Raw genomic sequence first — 23,916 nt, 5'->3', positions numbered from 1 at the left:
TCCCCTTGTGTGTTGGTGTCCAGAAATGAACATAGTGTTCAATATAGTGGCAAGACCAAGATAACTACACAATTGCATCACAATGGTCTCGAGCACCAATCTGTTAATTTTATTGATTGATGCTTTGCGATAACTGGACATGCTAAGTGGCGAGTCTGTTACTACTTCCAGATCTCTTTCAGCTTCACCCCTAGCTCATGTGCTTCCCATTCCTTCTTCCTTCGTGTAATATATGAATTTAATTTGCTGTAGTTCTGCCTCATAAAACGTTATTGCTTAGTATCATCTGTGAATTTTACATTTTGTTCTGAATCCGAGTCGTACATGTACATAAGGAGCAGTGGGGGGGGGCAGCCCAATCACCACAGCTCTCCAGCAGTACATTTCCTCAACCTGACATCACTGAAGAGAAACAAGATGATTCCTCCCTTTCGGCTCATTACTTATCCACGATGCATGTCTGCCTTTCTCTTGTCAGGGAGAGCACTTTGCTCCTCTTGGGGGAGATGAGCTGAGATCAGGAGCTCACCTTGTGAACAATTTAATGTGCAAAGTTGAATATTGCCACTGTGTGCTGCAGTCTGGTAGTACAACAACCCACTGAGCCAACATGCTGTCTAAACGACTTGGAATTGGCTTTCACATATAATTAATATCTGCTATTGAACCTACTTCCTTCATAAGCAATTTTTGCAGCGTTGCAGATTACTGCAAACAGCAACAATTTATTGTTGCCTATGGAACAAATGTATAATTAGATGTTTCCTTTACTGTCCAAAATTGTTCTCAATGTAAGTGAACATGTCAAGCAATAGTACTGCATTGAGTGTACCACATTAGTTCCCAGATCATTTATGTCTGGAATATTTAAGTTAAAACAGAGAATTTGTTTAGTAAGAGAAAGCTATAACTGGCTAGGAGAGGTATTGTAATATTCAAAAAATCTCTATAATCTGCACTAATTACATTTATAAATTTATGATGGGGCAGGTTTGGCAAGATGCTGCTTGCTGTCAGAGTGGGTCATGTAAACACTGATAAGACCTCCTTCACTCTAAGCTGTACCATTAGTCAGATGCTAAAAGCTCTTTTGAAATGAAATTGCAACATTGTCCTTTTAAAAATTACTTTAAAAAAAAGCTTTTATATTTGTCATCTTTGATCTGTAGGTTAATGCTGGTTGGGTCTAAAAATTTTTAGACTTTGATAAATATTTAATTCACGCTGCCTGCATTTACAGTTTTCCGATATTGGATTAATTTGTGCTGCTTATAAAGGGATTAAAGCATTGTATCTGTTTGCAGTTGACTTCGAGCTACTTCTTTGCATGATTTAGTTTGTGTGGCTATGATCACCAGTTTACCATGTTCTGGAGAAAATAGCATCTGCTATTGATTAGTAGGTAAACAGATGTGCACAAAAGGCATTTTTATATTTACCATAAAAAAAAACGGGAATGAGCATTGATCACAGCTTTGAAGGGCATTGCTGGTTAAAATGTTCAAACTGGATGTCCTGGGAATCGAAGGAATCTGGGAAGTAGAGAGTAGATAGAGGGAAAAGGTTGTTTGATTTGTTTTCTTGTGAAGCGTTAAAATGCATTTTAATGCCCTGTGAGCACACAGTTAGAGGCAATTCCAAACAGGCCAGAGACTGGGCACATAAGCACCAGGGAGGTGTGCAATCTCACATTCCAGTAGGTAACAGTAGAATTAATTTTCCTTGAATAAGGATTTTACTACACTATTGCCTTTCACAATTAACCCTTTGAGGTCTGTATAATGTTATACCAAATCTGAAAAGACAATGTTGAATCCAAAGACAATGGCAATTACATATGTGGGAAGTGTATCCACCTGCAGCTCCTGACAGACCGCATTGCAACACTGGAGCTGCGGGTGGATTTACTCTGGAGCATCCATGATGCTGAGAATGACGTGAATTGCACGTTTAGTGAATTGGTCTTACCGCAGGTAAAGGGTGCACAGCCAGATAGGGAATGGGTGACCAACAGGAAGAGCAGTGCAAGGAAGGTAGTGCAGGGGTCCCCTGCGGTCAACCCCCTGCAAAACAGATACACCGCTTTGGGTACTGTTGAAGGGGATGACTCATCAGGGGAGAGCAGCAGCAGCCAAGTTCATGGCACCGTGGGTGGCTCTGCTGCACAGCAGGGCAGGAAAAAGAGTGGGAGAGCTATAGTGGTAGGGGATTCTATTGTAAGCGAAATAGATAGTCATTTCTGAGGCCGCAACCGAGACTCCAGGATGGTATGTTGCCTCCCTGGTGCAAGGGTCAAGGATGTCTCGGAGCGGGTGCAGGACATTTTGAAAAGGGAGGATGAACAGCCAGTTGTCGTGGTGCATATAGGTGCCAATGATATAGGTAAAAAACAGGATGAGGTCCTACGAGACGAATTTAGGGAGCGAGGAGCTAAATTAAAAAGTAGGACCTCAAAAGTAATAATCTCAGGATTGCTACCAATGCCACGTGCTAGTCACAGTAGGAATCGCGGGATAGCTCAGATGAATACATGGCTTGAGTGGTGCAGAAGGGAGGGATTCACATTCCTGGGACATTAGAACCGGTTCTGGGGGAGGTGGGACCAGTACAAACCAGACGGTCTGCACCTGGGCAGGACCGGAACCAATGTCCAAGGGGGAGTGTTTGCTAGTGCTGTTGGGGAGGAGTTAAACTAATATGACAGGGGGATGGGAACCTATGCAGGGATACATTAAAACAGACTGCAAAAGCTTCTATAGATATGTGAAGAGAAAAAGGTTAGTAAAGACAAACGTAGGTCCCCTGCAGTCAGAATCAGGGGAAGTCATAATGGGGAACAAAGAAATGGCAGACCATTGGTTCGGTATTCACTAAGGAGGACACAAACAACCTTCCGGATATAAAAGGGGTCAGAGGGTCTAGTAAGAAGGAGGAACTGAGGGAAATCCTTATTAGTTGGGAAATTGTGTTGGGGAAATTGATGGGATTGAAGGCCGATAAATCCCCAGGGCCTGATAGTCTGCATTCCAGAGTACTTAAGGAGGTGGCCTTGGAAATAGCGGATGCATTGACAATCATTTTCCAACATTCCATAGACTCTGGATCAGTTCCTATGGAGTGGAGGGTAGCCAATGTAACCCCACTTTTTAAAAAAAGGAGGGAGAGAGAAAACAGGGAATTATATACCGGTCAGCCTGACATCGGTAGTAGGTAAAATGATGGAACCAATTATTAAGGCTGTCATAGCAGCGCATTTGGAAAGAGGTGACATGATAGGTCCAAGTCAGCATGGATTTGTGAAAGGGAAATCATGCTTGACAAATCTTCTGGAATTTTTTGAGGATGTTTCCAGTAGAGTGGACAAGGGAGAACCAGTTGATGTGGTATATTTGGACTTTCAGAAGGCGTTCGACAAGGTCCCACACAAGAGATTAATGTGCAAAGTTAAAGCACATGGGATTGGAGATAGTGTGCTGACGTTGATTGAGAACTGGTTGTCAGACAGGAAGCAAAGAATAGGAGTAAATGGGTCCTTTTCAGAATGGCAGGCAGTGACTAGTGGGTTACCGCAAAGTTCTGTGCTGGGGCCCCAGCTGTTTACATTGTACATTAATGATTTAGACAAGGGGATTAAATGTAGTATCTCCAAATTTGCGGATGACACTAAGTTGGATGGCAGTGTGAGCTGTGAGGAGGATGCTATGAGGCTGCAGAGTGACTTGGATAGGTTAGGTGAGTGGGCAAATGTATGGCAGATGAAGTATAATGTGGATAAATGTGAGGTTATCCACTTTGGTGGTAAAAACAGAGACAGACTATTATCTGAATGGTGACAGATTAGGAAAAGGGGAGGTGCAACGAGACCTGGGTGTCATGGTACATCAGTCATTGAAGGTTGGCATGCAGGTACAGCAGGCGGTTAAGAAAGCAAATGGCATGTTGGCCTTCATAGCGAGGGGATTTGAGTACAGGGGCAGGGAGGTGTTGCTACAGTTGTACAGGGCCTTGGTGAGGCCACACCTGGAGTATTGTGTACAGTTTTGGTCTCCTAACATTCTTGCTATTGAGGGAGTGCAGCGAAGGTTCACCAGACTGATTCCCGGGATGACATATCAAGAAAGACTGGATCAACTGGGCTTGTATTCACTGGAGTTCAGAAGAATGAGAGGGGATCTCAGAGAAACGTTTAAAATTCTGACGGGTTTAGACAGGTTTGATGCAGGAAGAATGTTCCCAATGTTGGGGACGTCCAGAACCAGGGGTCACAGTGTAAGGATAAGGGGTAAGCCATTTAGGACCGAGATGAGGAGAAATTTCTTCACCCAGAGAGTGGTGAACCTGTGGAATTCTCTACCACAGAAAGTTGTTGAGGCCAATTCACTAAATATATTCAAAAAGGAGTTAGATGTAGTCCTTACTACTAGGGGAATCAAGGGGTATGGCGAGAAAGCAGGAATGGGGTACTGAAGTTGCATGTTCAGCCATGAACTCATTGAATGGCGGTGCAGGCTCGAAGGGCCGAATGGCCTATTCCTGCACTTATTTTCTATGTTTCTATGTCATGTCCATCCGACCTGAATAGTTATTGTAGAGTAGAAAATACTGGATGTGCACAGCATCTGGGAAAAAAACAGTAGGTCAGCAGTGTGGGTGTGACCTTCATCAAGAATCTGATGAAGGGTTCCACCCAAAATGTTAACCTTGAATTTTGTTTCCACATTAGAGATTGAGATTGTTTTTTTATATTTATAGAGCAACTCTGAATGTAGAGAATAATAGCAGCATAAAAGGGAGGTTTGAAGCTTTTTTTGCACCTGAAGGTTATTAGAAGGTTGAACGCATTACTGCAAGAAGGTATTGACGCCACTTCAATCGTGGCATTTGTGTGGCAATTAAACTTTTGAGAAAAACTATGAAAGGGAGAGAGGTATGAGCAGGGAAGTGGGATTAGAGTAGTTAAATTGAAGCCTCACTCCAGGAGTTAACACTTTAATCCAGGCAGACACTTCAGTGCAGTGCTGAGGGAGTGCTGCATTGTTGGAGGTGCCCCCTAAACAGATAATCTTTCAATTATTCTCTGATTTCTAGTTTATCTTTTTGGCTTTGTATCTGTGTAGAGCTCTCTCTTTCCCATTCACTTCACTGAGAAGTGGCAGTGTGATTTCAAATGACTTTTGCACACTTTGCACCTACTCAATCAGAAGGCAGCATCTGCAGTGATGACCAATCCACTGATTTGAAACTAAAAAGCAGCCACATTTTAAAATCAGCACTTGCCATTTGACGGCTAAAGACTGGGAAATAGTGTCCTGCAAAACTGTGTGGGAGGTTGACTGCAGCAGCACTTCAAAGACTGGTTTCACATAGTGTATGGATCACTGTTTATGGAGACATGTTTGCTGTTAGTAGCCGATAGGTATTTAATACAGTACCAGTGACTGTAATTTTCCCAAGTGTAACCCATTTATTTAATTAAGTAACTAATACTCAATGAATATATTATAATCCTACGATCGCATACTCTGGGGTCTGGAATATGGTTGTGATGTTTAGCTAGGCCTACCCTTTTAAGCCTTTAAAAATATTTTTGACACTTTGCATTGTGAAATTTGGGAATGTGATGACTTTCTCAAAACTTTTGTTTATTTATAGAAAATATCGAGATAATGTTCTGATCTCTTCAAGTTCAGTTTTCCTATTTGGATATCCATGTATATGTATCAGCTGTGGCTCAGTGGGTAGCACTCTCACCTCTGAGTCAGAAGGTTGTGGCTCAAGTCCCAATCCGGGGACTTGAGCACAAAAATCTAAGCTTACACTCCAGTGTGTTGCTGAGGGAGCGCTGCACTGTTGGAGGTGCCGTCTTTTGGATGAGACGTTAAACCGAGGCCCTGTCTGCTCCCTCAAGTGGATGTAAAAGATCCATGTCCTTATGTTATTATTATGTTGAAGAAGAGCAGGGGAGTTATCCCCGGTGTCCTGGCCAATATTTATCCCTCAATCAACATAACATAAAAAAACAGATTATCTGGTCATTATCTTATCGCTGTTTGTGGGAGCTTGCTTGTGCGCAAATTGGCTGCCGCATTTCCCACATTACAACAGTGACTACACTCCAAAAGTACTTAATTGGCTGTAAAGCGCTTTGCGATGTCCAGTGGTTGTGAAAGGCGCTATATAAATCCAAGTCTTTAACGCCAGTAGTTGTTTCAGATGATGGCAAGTCACAGGTGTAGAGAATATCAGAGTGTGAAAATTCTGCACTACTTTGCATCAAAAGTATATTAATTTCATTTACAGTATGGATTCCACTTAATGCTTTCTAATTGGTCATTATCAATTGTTCTTTTTTTTCTTATGCTTTGCCATTGTCTGATCAAATACAGGTTCACACACTGAGTCCATGGGAGTTACGTAATGGTGGAGGAAACACCATTCAAGAATGTTACAATGCAGAGACAGGCCATTTGGCTCATCAACTCTTTGCACATGTTTCCCTCCATATGAGCCATCTGGCCTAAACCCAGTCTACCTCCTTTCCATACCCTTCAACTTTACTCTTTTTCAAGCAAATATCTAATTTCCTTTTAAAATAAATAATGGACTTTGTTTCAACAACAGTTTGCAGGATTGAATTCTACATTCTAAGTACTCTCGAGATAAAGGATCTCCCCCCCCCCCCCCCCACCAATTCCCCAATCTCCCTTTTCATATATTTTCTGATTATAGAAAAGTACAGGACCAGAAAAGCCGTTTCAGGCAATCTGGCCCCCATGGAATACACAGATCACTATCTACATCTCTTAACTGATTTTCCTGTCAAGTGCCTGTCCAACTCCCTCTTAAAATTACTGATGTTATCATTTTGCATCGCTTCCCTGGGCCATCCATTCCAAACATTCACCACCCTCTGTTCAGTAGTTAGAACTGATCTGTCCATTCATAACCCCTCGCTGTCATTCTCCGAGCCATGGTAAACAGTTTGTCAGGGACCAATGTGTCCGTATTCTTAACGATCTGGAATACTTTAATAAGATCCCCGCTCAGCTTTCTATTGTCTCGTGAAAACGAACACAGATTTTGCAGTTTCTTAAATCTGGGCCACCTTGCTTCCATCTCATTGCCTAGTGAAAAAGATGATTATCAGCATCATGTAATCTTGTGTAAACTTACCATAGCTTATGTTCCACCAACTCTGCTTGGAATCAAGTCCACAATTCTATCACCTCTTACTAAAAAAATATTGTTGAACTTTTCTATTTGTTTTGGACAGTCAGTTTTTTAAAGTACATAAGAACATAAGAATTAGGAGTGTGAGTGGGCCATTCAGCCCCTCGAGCTTGCTTTACCATTCAATGATATCCTGGCTGGTCTTCTACCTCAGCTCCACATTCCTGTACCATCCCCATATCCCTTTATTCCCTTAATATTCAAAAATCTATCAATCTCTGTCTTGACAACGGAATGACTGAGCTTCCACAGTCCTTTGGGGTAGAGAATTCCAAAGATTCACCAACCTCCTGAGTGAAGAAATTTCTCCTCATTTCAGTCCTAAATGGCTGAGCCCTTATTCTGAGACTGTGACTCCTGGTTCTGCACTCCCCAGCCAGGGGAAACATCCTCCCTGCATCTACCCTGTCAAGCCCTGTAAGAATCTCTCAACTCTAGAGAATATAGGCCAAGTCTGCTCAATCTCTCCTCATCGGACAATCCCCCCATCCCAGCAATCAGTCTGGTGAACCTTCGTTGCAATCCCTCTATGGCAAGTATATCCTTCCTTAGGTAAGGAGACCAAAACTGTACACAATACTCCAGGTGTAGTCTCACCAGGGCCCTATATAATTGCAGTAAGACATCTTTACTCTTATACTCAAATTCTCTAGTAATAAAGGCCAACATACCATTTGCTTTCTTAATTGCTTGCTGTACCTGCATGTTAATGTTCAGTGATTCGTATACAAGAACACGCAGGTCACTCTGAACACCAAGGGGCCGAAATTGCCCCCCTCTCTAAGAGACTGTAAGGCGTTTCTGATCAGGGGCAGGCGGATGGTCTGACCCATCCGAAATTGCCCCGGGGGCGGCGGAAACGGGCGGCAGCATCAACCCCTTACTGTGCCCAGCAGCGACCCCTTTCCACCCCACAAGGGAAATAACCCTGCTGGGCGGCATGTCCACCCTTAAAGGGGAGAGTGCACCGCCGCGGCCGCCATTTTATTTTAATTGTCAGCCGAATCTAAAGTCGGCCCGACAATGGCAGCCGCATGTTCGGCCGGGCCACCAACAGGCAGCCTGGCACCCCCTCCTGGCTGCCGGGCCACTAACCCGGCCGAAACCCTTCCTGGTGGCCCAGTGGGTGCCACTTAAGTGGCTGCAGAGCTCGCCGTGGCCCTCCCCTTTAACTGAAGGGGAGAGACGCTGCTATGTGACAGCACGGCGGTGATGACACTGTCCGCCATCTGCCCTGCTACTGACACACTGCCATCCCTCAGCCGCTCCAAACAACTGCAGTGACTTAAAACACAAAAAGAAGGCAATTTTCTCCACCCCATGTCGGGCAGAGAATATTCATTTAATTTGAATTATCTTCCCCTTTTGGAGCGGAGAGCAATTTCGGCCCACAACATTTCCCAATCTCTTTCAGTTTAAAAAAAAATGTTTTTCTATTTTTCCTGTCAAAGTGGATAACTTCACATTTCTCCACATTTTATTCCATTTGCCATGTTCTTGCCCACTCACTTAGCCTGCCTATAATCCCCTTGAAGTCTCTCTGCATCCTCCTTCCAACTTACATTCCCACCTAGCTTTGTATCATCAGTAAACTTAAATGTATTACATTTGGTGGTCTCATCCAAATCATTCATCTCGATTATGAATAGCTGAGACCTAAGCATTGATCCTTTTGGTACCCCACTAGTTACAGCCTGCCAACCCAAAATTGACCCCTTTATTCCAATAAGGGAATTAAGGGTTACGGGGAGAGGGTGAGTAAGTGGAGCTGAGTCCACGGCCAGATCACCATGATCTTATTGAATGGCGGAGCAGGCTCGAGGGGCTAGATGGCCTACTCCTGTTCCTAATTCTTATGTTCTTATTCCTACTCTTTTCTTTTCTGTATGTTAACCAATCTTCAATCCATGTGAGTATATTATCCCAATCCCATGAGCCCTAATTTTGTTTAATAACCTCTTGTGTGGCATCATATCGAATGCCTTCTGAAAATTCAAATATACCATATCCACTGTTTCCCTCTTAACTATTCTGCTAGTTACAACCTCAAAAAACTCTAATAGATTTGTCAAGCATGATTTCCCTTCGATAAATCTGTCTTGACTCTGCCTAATCCTGCTATTATTTTCTAAGTCCCCTGTTACCACGTCCTTAATAATGGATTCTAGCATTTTCCCCACTACTGATGTCAGGCTAACTGGTCTGTCGCTCCCTGTTTTCTCTCTCCCTCCTTTCTTAAATCGCGGGGTTACATTTGCTATCTTCCAATTTGTACCTGAAGGATGTACATGACAGAAAAATATTCCTGGATCCTAATTTCTTAAACACCTCCATGAATGTTCTAACAACCTAGCCACTGAAAGCCAATCTCTTTTCCTGCCCAGTTACCTTCAGCACATTGCTATTTAATGTGTTACCTACTTTCTCACTTCTAACTAATCTCGTGCTGTTACACTCATCCATATTGAACGGTGCACCTACTTTGTCTATTGACTTTGCCTGAATTGAGTGCATATTGATTAGCATTATTGGCCAATTGTACCAATTTAATGTAGTGGAAAAACCTTTAATTGCTCGACTTTTTTTTTCCTGTTGTTAAAACCGCATATCCCTGACAACGTGCTCGTGAATCTATGCTGCACTTCTATACTTTGCAGAGTCTGTCAATCCTATGTGCGTCCTAGTGGTGCCGAGGCATACATAGTTGGCACAGAGCCCTCTGAATGGGTTGCCTGGCAGCTCCTTTTATCGGAAAATATCTTGTAAGTTGGGAGAGAACCTTAGGAGGAACCTGATATCAGTATAGCCAGCATATCTGTTCTGAATAAGCAGGGGAACTCGCACTGAAGCATTTATTCTTGATTTTCAAAATATGCCTGCTGCTGGTTGGACCAGAGAAGAAAACTGGCATGGGAACCTGCGACCTTGTATTTGCCAGCTCGAGTAGGATCGTGTGGAATAACGGGCTCAAACCTGGAATTGCTCCGTTTTTTTTGGAGCAACTTGATTTTTCTGGAGTATCTTAAAAATCCCCATTTTGCACATTCAATTTGCGCCAGTGTTAATGTGTTAGTTAGGATTTTTTTAATTTGTTTTTTTTTTCAAAAGGGGGCGTTACCAGCCACCTACATAGGTTTTGGCCATTTAGGCCACTTTGGCCAGCTAATAGTTACTGCAAATTAACTTAGGCCAGCGTTTTTATGGCCACAAATAAAAGCAGTAAAAGATAGTTGAATTAAATTGCCCTAATCTCACAACTAATTTAAACAACTACTTGTTTGTAATGATTATACTGGGCCAAAATTGAGCCCATATTATCGAAATAAAGTCTACTTCAATAAATAAGATATTCTCAGTGTTCCTCCGTCACTTATGTTCTTCTTTCACAATATCACCAAGTAAATCAGCTTGACAAATGGTCACCACTATTCACAAGAGACAAAACATATTTACATATTTTTTTCAAAATATCCAAATAAAAAATAGAAGCAAGTAAGTCCTACCCTACCTTCATCTTCAGCTCGGGAAGGCAGCGGGCTGGCCTGTGCGGTAGGCCACACGGCCTGGGATAGGGACGGGACGCACCATCAGCCGGTATGATGATGATCATCATCCCACTTTTCAAAGTGATTTGACGGACTCAAATGGATATATTCCAAATAATTGTGCGTATGGTCTTTCCCAACAACAAAGAAAAAAATACAATCGGCAAAGTCAATCTTTTCAAAATTGAGCTTGCTCTTTCCCCGAACGGCACGATCTCAATGTCCGGTCCGAACGAGGCATTTTCTCCTGCACCAAGAACATTTCTCCTGCTTCTGTCTCTCAGGCCAGGCATACCTCTAACTAGAATCAATTATGCCGAATTCCCACGCTGCAGCATGCACACTGAGAGACTGGGGCCGAGGAGCTACTGCGCATGCGCGCAGACTCCAACGCGCATGTGCAGACGTCCTGGCACTGTTTTTAGCACGGAACGCTGGCTCCGCCCCTGACCCGACTGGCCACGCTGCGCAAAGACTCAGGAGAGGCCGGACAGCGGCCAAAGTGGGGACCTATTTTTTTCGGAGCACTTTTCAATGCAGAAAGTCGGCGCATCTCCGGTGAGTGCACCGAAAAAAGGGTTGGGCCAATTCAGCACCTCAAACCTGTTCAATTAGCTCATAGCTGATATGTATTTGGAGAATAGCTACACAAAAAGATCAGTGATTGAAGTTTATGCTGATCATAATTACATACAATGCGGAGCATCTATTTTATGTTATACCATAAGAGATGAAACAATGAGCTGTGATTCCATTTTTTTCTCTCTAACTGTGGATTTTGTTTTATTGATTAGGTAATTAACTTTAAAATCTGAAGTGATTGATTGATGACTCTGTTAAAATTGATTAACTAATCTGCTATATTGATTTTCGTGGGACACCATATGCACAGGCCCTTTTAATACAGATCTGAGAGACTTCACAGGTGAAGCAGAGAACAGCTCGTTTCCAAATTCAAATTAAAATGGGTCACGTTTGTTCCCTGTACAGAATTGTTCCTTCCAATTGGAAATTACTGGTGATAAGGTTACCTCATTCTGCAATAAAAATATATTGAATTATGCAAATACAAATGTATCCGAGTGGTTGATTTTCCTTCCAATATTGATGATTTCCCTAGCATGAATCTGTGAATTTGATAGTTGGACAGGAGCTGGAATGGAGCACATGTTAACAACGGCCCCTTGCCAGCTGGTTCTCTCATCACTTCTCCTGATTTACACACCAGTAAATTAAAAGTGAAGTGTGAGCTACCAGCTTCGTCAACCTTGAGGTGAATTGTATTAGCTCTGCCGAATGTACTTTGTTGCTTCGTGTATTTCAGTTTTTTTTTTCCTTCCTTTTCCATTCTAGTAACAGACTCGCTCCCAGTAACCACGATCGGATACAGAAGCTAAGAAATGAGTTCCAGCAAGCAAAGCAAGAGGAGCTCGAGGATCGGAGGCGTACATACAGTTTTGAACAGCCTTGGGTGAGTGTTTAGACTGTGTCCAGATGGGGACGGAGGGCAATGAACTTTGACTAACAGCAGCATCTGCAAACACTGATCCTTGGGCCTGTATGCAGTAAAGGCAGTGAGGAGTCGCATACCTTTGACCTGTTAACTTCTAACCTCTTATCTACATCTGTGGTGCATCATTGATAATTTCATTTCATACAATATCAACCCATCATTGCTTGAGTGGCTTCAGTCTGTCTGGAGAAACCTGTGCTATCCTGATTAACTGGACTAACCCATTCTTCTTCGGGGACAACCAATGGTTGAAAGAAGTAATGAAGCTCACTCCAGATGGGGTGCTTTATTTTGTAATTGGTGTCAAGTAGTTTTCAATGTAACTGTGCTGGGCCTGGAGGGGGGAGGAGGGTGGGGGTGGGGGTAGTCCAGCAGCTGGCAGGTTGTTTTCAGAGTCAACTTTGCTCAACACACTCATTTATGAAAGGACTTTAAAAGAAAAAAATGTTGTATATTTGAATATTGACTTTAAAAAAAAAGTGTCCTCTGTTGCATATAATGAGTTGAGTTTTTATTTTGTGGCATTACAGCAGGCCTATCTAATGGGATTGATAAACATGACTGCTTGTACATAAAATGTGTATAAAATGTAAAGCCGTGTTTGTTTATAACCTTGGGTGCATTGATTTAAGAATCCTGTCATCTAATCATGACTTGTACTTCAGTGTTGGCACCATAATTAAAAATAATCACTTCATGCTTCCATCTACTGCTGCCCCCTGCCAACTATCTTCATTTCTGATGGGATCTTTAGGCAGTGAGTTGGTGATGTCTGCAGTCAGGGAAAATGGAAGTGACAAAATGGTGATATGAAGTGGCAGCACACATGGTTCCAGTATGCTTGCATGCCAACTGATTGCCTCAGATTTGAACATACCCAGTGTGGAATGTGCTCATTCATTTTCTTGGGAGACAGCCGACCAGACCTTTCTACAACATGCACTAATTCCCCTGTCCAGCCATGTTGGGTATACAATCCCGATAAATGGGTATCCAGGGCAATTGTGCAAAATTGTATCCCCTTATATATTCTTTTAAATTGGATCAGTGGAAGCTATGAGAATTTTTTTTAAAAATAGCACTGGGGACTGTATATACTTGTCATCTTTAGAAATTGGGATACAAAAACATCACTGTGTTGTGTGAGTTTGTAAGTGTAAAATTCTTGCTGTTCTAATACTGGATCAAGTGATTTTTACAGCAAGTCACATTACCAGATCCAAAGTTTTTAAATTGTTGATTGTAATGTAAGTGCCAATATTCCGCTTTTATTTAAATCACATTAAAGATAACATCTGTCTTTTACTTGTTATAGTCTGGGTTTTTGTTTCCATTGCAAAAGAAAATTGTTTCTCTCTCTGGAAGTGTGTGCCACTTTCCATTGTGCATGATTATTTTGTTAGCAGGTTTCTGTTTTGTGGAGTGTCGCTTATCTTATGGGGTGAAGGGGAGGAGGAGGAACACGTGGTTTGGGAACTGGAACTGTGAGAAAAGGTTGGACTCTGAAAGACTTGGAACTTAACTACTGTAGGTCGAAGGGCAAACTCTTGTGTATTTTAATTTCATAACCGTTTTAAACAGACTGTTTTAACCTCAGTTTATAGTTTCCTGTAATGAACAAGAGGGGATTCCTAAGGACAAGGGGCATAATTACCTTAAGGAATAGAATGATTTCCTAAATTGCAGGTTCAGTATAATGAGTTTAAATCAATTGGTAAATTGTAGCTCGTCATCAAATCTGAACATATTGGAACAACAACTATATGGAAATAAATGGAACTGTTCCCAGCTCCCCATTAAAATGAATGGTTTCTGAGCTGAGGCCAGAATCCGAGTTTGCAAAATCTATGCATCCTAAATGTTACGGTATGTCTCATCAAAAGCCAAATATTTCCTTTGCTTAATAATTGTATGGAAAGAATCAGATTTTTTTTGTTTTGTTTTTATCAACCAAACTGCTTGGTCATTTAATTCATCATCCATATTGTTGGCATTTTCCTGTTTGGGTTTTTTTTCACCCCCACTGCTGTTTAATTTTTTCAGGCTGTAAAAACTGGTTAACTCTAAATCATACTCTAAGGGAATGAATTGGCACACTGCTCTTTTATCTTTGGATCAGAGTTTTTAATCCAAAAAAGAAAGGAAGTCGCTCTTTCTTCCATGTAAGGGCCCTTTAAAAGTTTGGCAAATCTTTACTCAGATCCTGGCAAGTGCCATAGCACAGTACTTTCATAATTCAACACAAATGGTCACTAAATTTGCAATCGTGCTCAGACAAGGCCATATAGATAATTGATGTGGCAAATGGAAATCTTTATGCTGGTGTACTAAAGCTGAAAGTTGGAGCACATTCTTGAGGTAGAGGAGAAGGAACTTTGTTCCATGAGCGCCTGTGGAATACCTGATCTGGAGTCTATTGGAATGTTTCAGCCATTCTAATTTTAAATGCCATGTGCAGGTATGAACTTCCAATATGATTGATCAATACAGAATTTATCAAAGTAACTGTACAGAGAGAGCAGCACGTGCTGCAGAATGAGCACATGTAAAAGGTATTTATAAATCTTACGGTAACTATCACCCTTTGTGGAGAGTCTTTGTGCAGAGTTCCTTTTACATCATCAGGTCAAAGCAACCATGAAGATTCATTGAAAAATTACATTGACTTGAAATAGAAAGATACAAATATATCAATCTGCTCTTTTGGTGCAGTCCACCTATAAATGCTGTAGCTTGTAACTATACAGTTTAATACTTGAACTCGAATATGTGCACCGTGGCATCCGACAAATGGCAACTGGTTTTCATAATCGCTGTAAAATCCTCAGGGATATCTTGAGTGCTATTGAACCTAATTATAGTCTGTAATAGATTCAGTGTATGTAACAACAGTGATTTTGAATTTGTACATCATCATCATAGGCAGTCCCTCGAAATCGAGGAAGACTTGCTTCCACTCTAAAAGTGAGTTCTCAGGTGACTGTACAGTCCAATACGCGAATTGTAGTCTCTATCACAGGTGGGACAGATAGTCGTTGAGGGAAAGGGTGGGTGGGGAGTCTGGTTTGCCGCAGGCTCCTTCCGCTGCCTGCGCTTGCTTTCTGCATGCTCTCGGCGACGAGACTCAAGGTGCTCAACGCCCTCCCGGATGCTCTTCCTCCACTTTGTGTCGGTGGGGATGGGTCACAGTTGGAGTATTGCATGCAGTTCTGATCACCCCATTATGAACCTCAGGATACTAGAGTATGGAAAGAATGACACCCGGAATGAAAGTTCCTCGGTCAGAAGAAAGGCTCAAAATTGGGATTTTGTTCTTACTAGATCAGAGAAAGTTAATGGGGGATTTAATAGAAGTTTGAAGAATTATGATAGGTTTTGATATGTTCAAGCAGGAAAAGATTGCTTCCACTAGTTGATGAATCAGTAACAAGGGAGCATAGACTCAGGATTTTAAAAATCTCATAATACTCCTGTGAAGCGCCTTGGGACATTTCACTGTGTTAAAGGCGCGATATAAATACAAGTTGTTGTTGATTATCATTACAAGAAGAATGAAGGGGAAGGGGATATTCTTTTCAGACAGAGAGTTATTGGACCATGGAGTGCTTTAGCACAAATGGCTTTTGAGGCAGCAACTTTAGCATCATTTAAAAAGGAATTGGATAAGTACTTGAAAAGGAAGAATATTTTACAAATGTGGAAGAGCCAGGAAATGGGATTAGAGTAGATAGCTCCAATTAAAGAGTTAACACTGGTGTGCACACAACAGGCTGCATAACCTCCATCTGTGCTGTAATTTTTATGATTCAAGCTTAGAATGAATGGATTAAATTACTTGCATATTAAAATGTACATTTGGGTTTGCATAAAACCCTGACTAAAACAAATAAAGGCTTGTGCCATATGTCTTCCTGTCCTTGGTTTTACAGATTTGATTGTATTCCAGTTCTTCTACCTTCCGCTTATCAAAGTCAAAGCGGTCTCAAGTGCAAGCATTTTCATGTTTAGTTTTAGAGTTAATACTTGTTCCTTCTAGTGCATAGGGATACAAGTGGCCTTTCAGATTCACCTCTTCCCTACTCCCTCCATTCCTGGACCGTGCCCCTTCTTGGCAAAGCCTGAGAAAGCTCCCATTTCATTCTAGTAACACCTTGTGCTCATGTCTTTGACCTTTTTATTTCTCGGATCTTGGCAGTCTCATGCATTCTTGCTCACCATCCCAAGATTATTTGTGTTTTAGAATGCAATGCTATTTCCAAGTGTGCCATTGAGTTGTTTGTAGCTGGAAATGATTTTCATAATTATGCTTCACTTATGCAGTACAATGTTTGTGCAGATGTTTGTGCTCTTCTAAGGAATGTGTCATGAAAGAGGGGGAAAAAAAGATTTTGCCTGCTGAATGTTTTTGAAACAAATTGTGTTCGGTTGTGGTTCCAAAGACTACTGCTCAGTTTGTGTGCCATACCTTCTGCATCTGAATAGCCAGCCTCAAAAAAAAGTTCGCATTTCATTTCACAGAATATTCTCAGGCAGTGCTTAAAGGTGAGGTGTTCCCTTTGTGAGTCCTGTAAGTTTACTGGTAACCAACAACAATTTAGAAGCAGTGACCTAATCAGCCAGCCCATAATAGCGATAAAGCACGCAACTTAAATAGATATTTGAGGAAATAATTACAGAAATTCAAGTATGGGATAATTATTGCACATCACTTTCAATATCGGTCCAGGGAATTGGGTGTTGAACATATGCAACAATTTGACCTGAAATAATGTCAAAAAATTGAAATTATTTTTCCTTTATCATTACATACTTGGACCATAAGTTAGACAAACAAATCTGACAATTAAAAGCAAATAACTGTTTCAAGAAGGACTGTAACCTTTTGACTAGCTGCTCACGTTTAATACTCTCCAAACCTCAGTTCTGAAGGTGAGTGCTACCCTTTTACATAGCTTCAGCTGGCCTATGGGTCTGGTACTGCGAAAGACCACTTCAAAATCTTTTAATTGATTTGTTTTACAATTCCTCTTTAGCCCAGCTCTGGCCCTTACGCTCAAAGCGGCCGACACTCTGTATCTGTAGAGGTTCAGCTGCAGCGGCAGAGACAAGAAGAGCGGGAGAGCTTCCAGCAGGCTCAGCGACAGTACAGCTCATTGCCACGGTAGGAACACCAAGGCCACGTGGCTTTATTAAGCCAGAGACTGCTCATTTCATTTTATACCTGAAGCCATAAAAGTAATTGGCACAAGAATCTACATACAGGGTTTACATATTAACCATTTTGAATAATGAATATAGCTTGCGGTACAAAAGCATGTTTTCTCATTGCCCTGCATGCTCTGTAAATCTGCAGTGGTTGGAAAAATTAAAATTCTAAACGTCATAAAGGGGAAATAAAAGTTAACTAACTAAAGGTCACTTCTTGTGTATGAATTTGCCAGAAATACAAATCAATTTAAATAAATTGTTTTTTTAAATAAAAATGGTGCATTTCACTGCTGCAGTTCTCTGAACGGCAAAGTCAACAAAAAACATTAGCTGGACAGCACATTGCAAGTGAATTTGGAGACAGCTGTTTCCTAGTATGTCTAAATTAACCCAATGATACACACAAGGATAAGAATGTGTTGAAAAAACGATGGCTATTCAGGGGATTTCTGCCATATGTCTGTCTTCAGGCTGATTTGTTGGCAGTAGTCTATGCAATGTTGATAATTCATCTACTACAGTTTAAACAACTTCCAGTTTTAATGGGTCAGATAGGTTATTGGGGAACTATTTGGAAAAAAAAAAGTAGAAGGTTTAGAACAAGAATAAACTAAACAAAAGTGAAGTCACATCAAAGGTTATTAAACAAGGAAATAATACGGTGTGAACTCAAATATTGAGACTTTTTACCAAAAGAAAAGCGCCTGTATTTAGTACAAACATTTATCACTCGAAAAAACTTGCATTGGTTTCATCACATTTACTTTGTTTGATGGACATGTGGCTCGAGCTGCATTCGATTTTCTCCCATGCAGACTCTACACTCATTGGAGTTTAGAAAAATGAGAGATGATTTTATTGAAACATATAAGATACTGAGGGGGCTTGACAAGGTAGATGCAGAGAGGATATTTCTACTTGTGAAGGAATCTAGAACTAGTGGGCATAGTTTCAGAATAAGAGGTCACCCACTTAAGACTGAGATGAGGAGGAATTTCTTCACTGAGGATTGTAAATCTGTGGAATTCTCTGCCCCAGAGAGCTGTGGAGGCTAAGTTATTAAATATATTTAAGCTGGAAAAAGACAGATTTTTGAACAATAAGGGAGTAATCTTATTGAATGGTGGTGCAGGCTCGAAGGGCCGAATGGCCTACTCCACCTATTTTCTATGTTTCTGTGTTACGGGGATCAGGCAGGGAAGTGGAGCTGAGCGCAGGATGAAATTGGCTCGGGGGCCAAATGGCCTGCTCATGCTCCTATTTCTTATGTTCTTAGGTTTCAGGGCTGAAGCACTCCAAAATGGGCACCTTTAAGCCACCTAAGTGAGGAGTCCTGTAATCTATCATTCTGGTTTGGCATGTAGCCAAGACCCAGAAACACTAACTTTTTTCCTTTTTAAAAAAAAAAATTATATTTAAAAATTCACTCCTCTCAACCTCCATAGTAGATATTTCCACCCATCATGTGCTGCTTAGCAAGGAGTGCATCATACCGGCTCCCAGGTCTCTGCCAATGGAACGAGGCATGAGAATGGAATGAGGTATGACTTGCCTTCCCATTGTTGGGAATTCTACTGAACGTCTCCCCCTGACTGGGAGATTGAGAACAGAAGCTTGCTATTGTGGAGAATTGTGAGCGTGAATTTGTATCTCTAGGTTCTTTGATAATGCATTCTGCTATCCCAGTCCACTGCAAAAACCGCACAAGAAATACTATCAATGACACTATTTCTATAGTTCAGATATCTCCATATCTTAACGATAGAAATTATGGCCCCAAGTTTCCACATGATTTGCTCCTGAATTTTAGGAGCAACTGGTGTAGAACGGAGTATCTTAGAAATCGGAATTCTCGTCATTTAGTTTGCTCCAGTTCTAGTCAGTTAGAACAGTTGCACTTTGGAACAGAATTTTTTTTTCAAAAGGGGGCGTGTCCGGCCACTTACGTCTGTTTTCAAAGTTTCGTCAGTGAAAACTTACTCCAAACTAACTTAGAATGGAGTAAGTGAAGATTTTTGTATGCTCGAAAAAACCTTGTCTACACTTTAGAAAATCAGGCGTAGGTTGCAAATCAGGCGTAGGGAATGGTGGGAGGTGGGGTTTAAAGGGAAGTTTACAAACATTAAACACTTCAGTTTTACAAATAAAGAGCCATCTTCAATAATAAATGATAAATACATCAATAAATCAACCAATAAATCAATCAAAAAAAATTAATAAGAAATAATTTTTTAAAAAATCAATAAATAAAACATTTTCTACTTACCGACTGCAGCACCGGGAGTCCTCCAACAGCGTGCTGGGATGCCCCCCCCCCCCTCCCCAGTGTGTCTCTGTCAGTGTCTCTATCTCTCTCTGTCTGTGTGTGTCTCTCATTCTCTGTCTGTCAGTGTCTGTGTTTCTGACAGCGAGGGGGAGAGAAGGGGGGAGCAGAGGGAGGGATGGGGGAGGGATGGGGGGAAGGGAGGGAGGGGAGGGGGGGAGAAGGGGATAAAGGGGAGATGGGGGGGAAAGGAGATTGGGGGGGGGAAAGGAGAAGGGGGAGGGAGGCTGAACGGGCCGGGCCGTCCCCAGCACCAGATTTACAGGTAGGTGGCGTTGGGTCGGGGGGATGGTGGGAGGGAGGTCGGTTCGGGGAGGGAGGGAGAGGGAGGTCAGGTCGGATCCAATCCGGGGGCGAGGGAGAGCGGGAGTCGGGTCGGGTCCAGTCGAGGGGGGGGGGTGGGGGCCGGGAGTCGGGGGGGGGGGGAGCGGGAGTCAGGTTGGTGTCGGGTCCGATCCGGAGGCGGGAAGCGGGAGTCGAGTCGGGCGGAAGCAGGAGCTGGCCGTGGGAGGAGTCTTATTCATGCAGCCCCAGTGAGGCCATTCGGCCAGGGCTAGGGGCTGCGTGCTTCGGGCCCTCCCACACAGTTTCGGGCACCTGGAGCTCCTGCACTTGCGCGCCCACTGTAGTGCGCATGTGCAGAGGTCCCGGCACTGTTTTCAGCGCAGGGACCTGGCTCCGCCCCCTACTGCACCTGCTGCGCTGCGCCGAGGGCCAGAGGACCTGCAGGGAGGTGGAGAATCTGGAGGGTTTTTTTAGGCGCACTTTGTGGCGCGAAAAACGGGCGTCCAGGTCGGGACTGCGCCGTTCTAGCCGCGGCTCGAAACTTGGGCCCAATGTCATTGATAGTATTTCTTGATGGCCAATTGACCAATGACACTACAGTTGCATCTGTTTTGCTCATAGGGCAGAAAGAAAACTATCAATTTTCTGACTACCAGTGCCCGTCACCTATCCTCTGCAGCAAATGCCTAATCCTCTTGATATAAGTATGCTCTGTAGTGCAGAATTACTGACTGTAAAGCACTTAATTATAACCACTAGGCCAACATTATGATTTATTAGGTGATATCATGCAAATACGCCATAATTGTATTTATCAATAATGTATACATAATTTATGAATAATTAATGTTGTCTTGGCTATTGTTTAGTATTTTCCAAATTGGCATTTAATGTCTTGCATACCCCATTAAGAGGTGGGGGAAAAAAAATCTAATTTGTGTCTACAAATGTTTCTTATGTTTGCTCTCTGCAGGCAAAGTAAAAAGAATTCCAGTTCCATGACGCAGGATGCATGGGATAAAGGCTACGCCCCTGGTGATGGGTTCCAGAGTGCAAAGGACAATCCCAGATACTCCAGTTATCAGGGCTCACGGAATGGCTACCTAGGACATGGAGTCAATGCACGCGTTTTGATGGAAACACAGGAACTGCTGCGTCAAGAGGAGCAGCGGCAGAAAGATCAGCCGATAACTAATCAGCCCACGGAAGGGCGTAATAACTACGACTCTTACAAAACCGATCCCAGCTACAGCCTTCCAAAAGGTCCTTACAGACAAGATGTCCCTCCGTCCCCTTCTCAGGTAGCCAGGCTGTCCAGATTACAAATGCAGGACAAGGGACGGCCCTTTTATCCCTGACCTTACAGAGTAAGTACTTCGACATACAAGGCAATAAGTCACTTTTTAATTAAAAAAAAAAGTTAATGAATTTGTTCCTGTGAATATCAAAGGAGAAGAACCTCAAATCTGTAGCAGGTTTTTGCGACGATCTCTATTCCAGTGCCTTCAGTAATTTGAGAAAAGACTCGCTGGCCTTAATCTGCCTCCTATCTGTCACATTCATCAGTCGATAATACAGAAAGACTATCTCACAGTTTGACAATCAGGTGGAAGCAGACGAACAAGTGTGTTGTCATGAGGATCTAATCATGTGATTCTTCTCCAGACAGTGTGACTGATTTTTAGCAGTTCATAGCTGGATTTATTCTGCTACCTTCACAATGCCCTTGTGTTACTGTATTTGTGAGGGATCGTGGCCCCCATTTCCCCCAAATGTATACAGATGCTAAGCTTGGCACAAAATGATTCATACAAGAATTCTGTTACATTAGTCCCGAGGGGACAATTTTAAATGTGAAATTCACTTAAATATTGACTAGAAAATGTTCTGTGGTCCATTGTCCTCAATTTTAATATTCCTTTATTGGAGAAATGTTGTGTCTTTGGATGGAATAGATCAACAAAACAAATCTGTGCTTTTAGACTATGTAATGTTTAAAATCTGACTGAGAAGACCTGTGGAAATTGTGAAACATGATAAATTGTACAGCATACCACACTGTACACTGTAATCCTTCTAGTTCATTGATGGAGAAGGAGAATCACTGCCAATTTTATGATTTCAGGGATGAGAAGGTGGATCTATGGTTACTTACCATTTTTTAATGCTAATTCTTTCACATTTCGGTTCTGTTTACAGCCAATAACCTACACAGAGTAAGTGTTATCCCAAAATGAAAGATATGCTTTGGTGCATGAATGTTCTGGCCGCTGCAAGCCCTCATGGCAACAAGCACAACAATGCTTCTCATATCAGGCTATTAGGAAATGTGGGGCAAAATAAAGAAGGGAAACACAAGATTGGTTTTCATGCAAGTCTGTAACACTGCAAATCTGTTAGGTCAAGTAGGAGATCATGTTTAATGTTTCCAGTACTCATTATATCTTTGTATTGTACCAGATGTGAGTGGTTATATAGTATACAATGATGTCTGTGCGAGTTCAAGAAAGAAAAAAAAGAGGAAGAAACAATTTTGTTGTGTATATATAAAACGACATACAAATAAGTGACTTACGTTTTATTATTGCTTTTACTGTGACACACTAGTGTACATTCGGGAATTTGGAAAGCTTTCCTTTAAACAATTGTTTTAAGAGCTTGGCGTTCCATATATTGTGTGGAATATAGAGGTTGGAACAATTAAGTGCCTGCAGTTCCAGATATGAGAGAGAATGAATTTAGGTTAGTTCCCGTGCACTAACTATATTGTGCACTGCGTGAATCTGGAAGACCATGCCTATTTCTGTTTGGCACTATTTTTTTTTGTCGAACTGTTTTCGGAGTAAATGAAACCTCTGCACAATTATTGATGTCTTGTTTGCCTGTTTGTTGTTGCCTTTATTACAATTTTACTACAATGTTTTAAACAAAATGTAAGCACAGTGCAATCATTTTTAATGGCTCTTTTACACAGTGTATAAAACAATGTAAGACAGCTTTCTTGTACATATCACTTTAGAATAAAAGGCTGTTTCATCCTGTTTGCAGTACAGTCTGTGACATTGCTGGTTCATTTACCACGCCTATAAAGAAAGTTTTTCACAAATGGGTGTAACTGTACTTGGAGAAAGCAATTAAAGTGTATTTATAATAAATGGTTAAAATAAGTACGATGTTGAATTACAGTATGCCATTCCTCATGTCCATGATGGTCCTGACATTCCAGGTCCCAAACTTCATTTGAAGGGTGAAAGATGCCTGTGCGTGCGTGAGTTCTTTTAACGTGGGGTGGCCGTTGCACACCGGCTACGACATGGGCTAAGCCGAGCAAGGTCTTGGTGCAGTTTCAAGGGGGTCCAAGACGACTGGAGACCAGGCACTGCTGTATGAGCCTATTTGCCTATGGCGGGATGCGAGCAATAAGCTCGGCGCTGAGCAGCGCCCTTAGGTGGGGTGGTGAGAAAACCGAGGTCTGGCTGAGGGCAGGCATTGAGATGGCCAGAGTTCCACTTTGTGGAAGGAGGAGAGGTCAAATAGGTCAGAGTGACCACAACGTGGACCACTTTCCATACCTCGGGAGACTATTATCAGCAAGGGCAGACATCGACGACGAGGTTCAACACCGCCTCCAGTGCGCCAGCGCAGCCTTCAGTCACCTGAGGAAGAGAGTGTTCGAAGATCAGGCCTTCAAATCTGGCACCAAGATTATGGTCTCCAGGGCTGTAGTGATACCCGCCCTCCTGTACGGTTCAGAGATGTGGACCATATACAGTAGATGCTTCAAATCGTTGAAGTACCACCACCAACGATGT

General features: G+C 42.2%; 1 protein-coding gene across 5 annotated transcripts in view; it reads left to right on the top strand.

The window, feature by feature from the left end:
• Positions 1 to 23,154, top strand: part of LOC139264671 (partitioning defective 3 homolog) — a 984,694-nt gene extending 961,540 nt beyond the window's left edge. For 4 of the 5 annotated variants that reach the window (XM_070881547.1, XM_070881545.1, XM_070881551.1 and 1 more), the window contains 3 exons: positions 12,129 to 12,246; positions 17,322 to 17,449; positions 21,078 to 23,154. In XM_070881547.1, the coding sequence (XP_070737648.1) occupies positions 12,129 to 12,246; positions 17,322 to 17,449; positions 21,078 to 21,462 (631 nt within the window). In that variant the 3' untranslated portion in view covers positions 21,463 to 23,154. The remainder of the gene's footprint in view (positions 1 to 12,128; positions 12,247 to 17,321; positions 17,450 to 21,077) is intronic. The other variant, XM_070881548.1, reaches the window with a different exon arrangement.
• Positions 23,155 to 23,916: the final 762 nt, after the last annotated feature.

Source organism: Pristiophorus japonicus, chromosome 5 (assembly GCF_044704955.1).
Source record: "Pristiophorus japonicus isolate sPriJap1 chromosome 5, sPriJap1.hap1, whole genome shotgun sequence".
NCBI lineage: Eukaryota > Metazoa > Chordata > Chondrichthyes > Pristiophoridae > Pristiophorus > Pristiophorus japonicus.
Note: the sequence above shows the minus strand (reverse complement) of the source record. Positions and strands in the feature narration are given on the sequence as shown.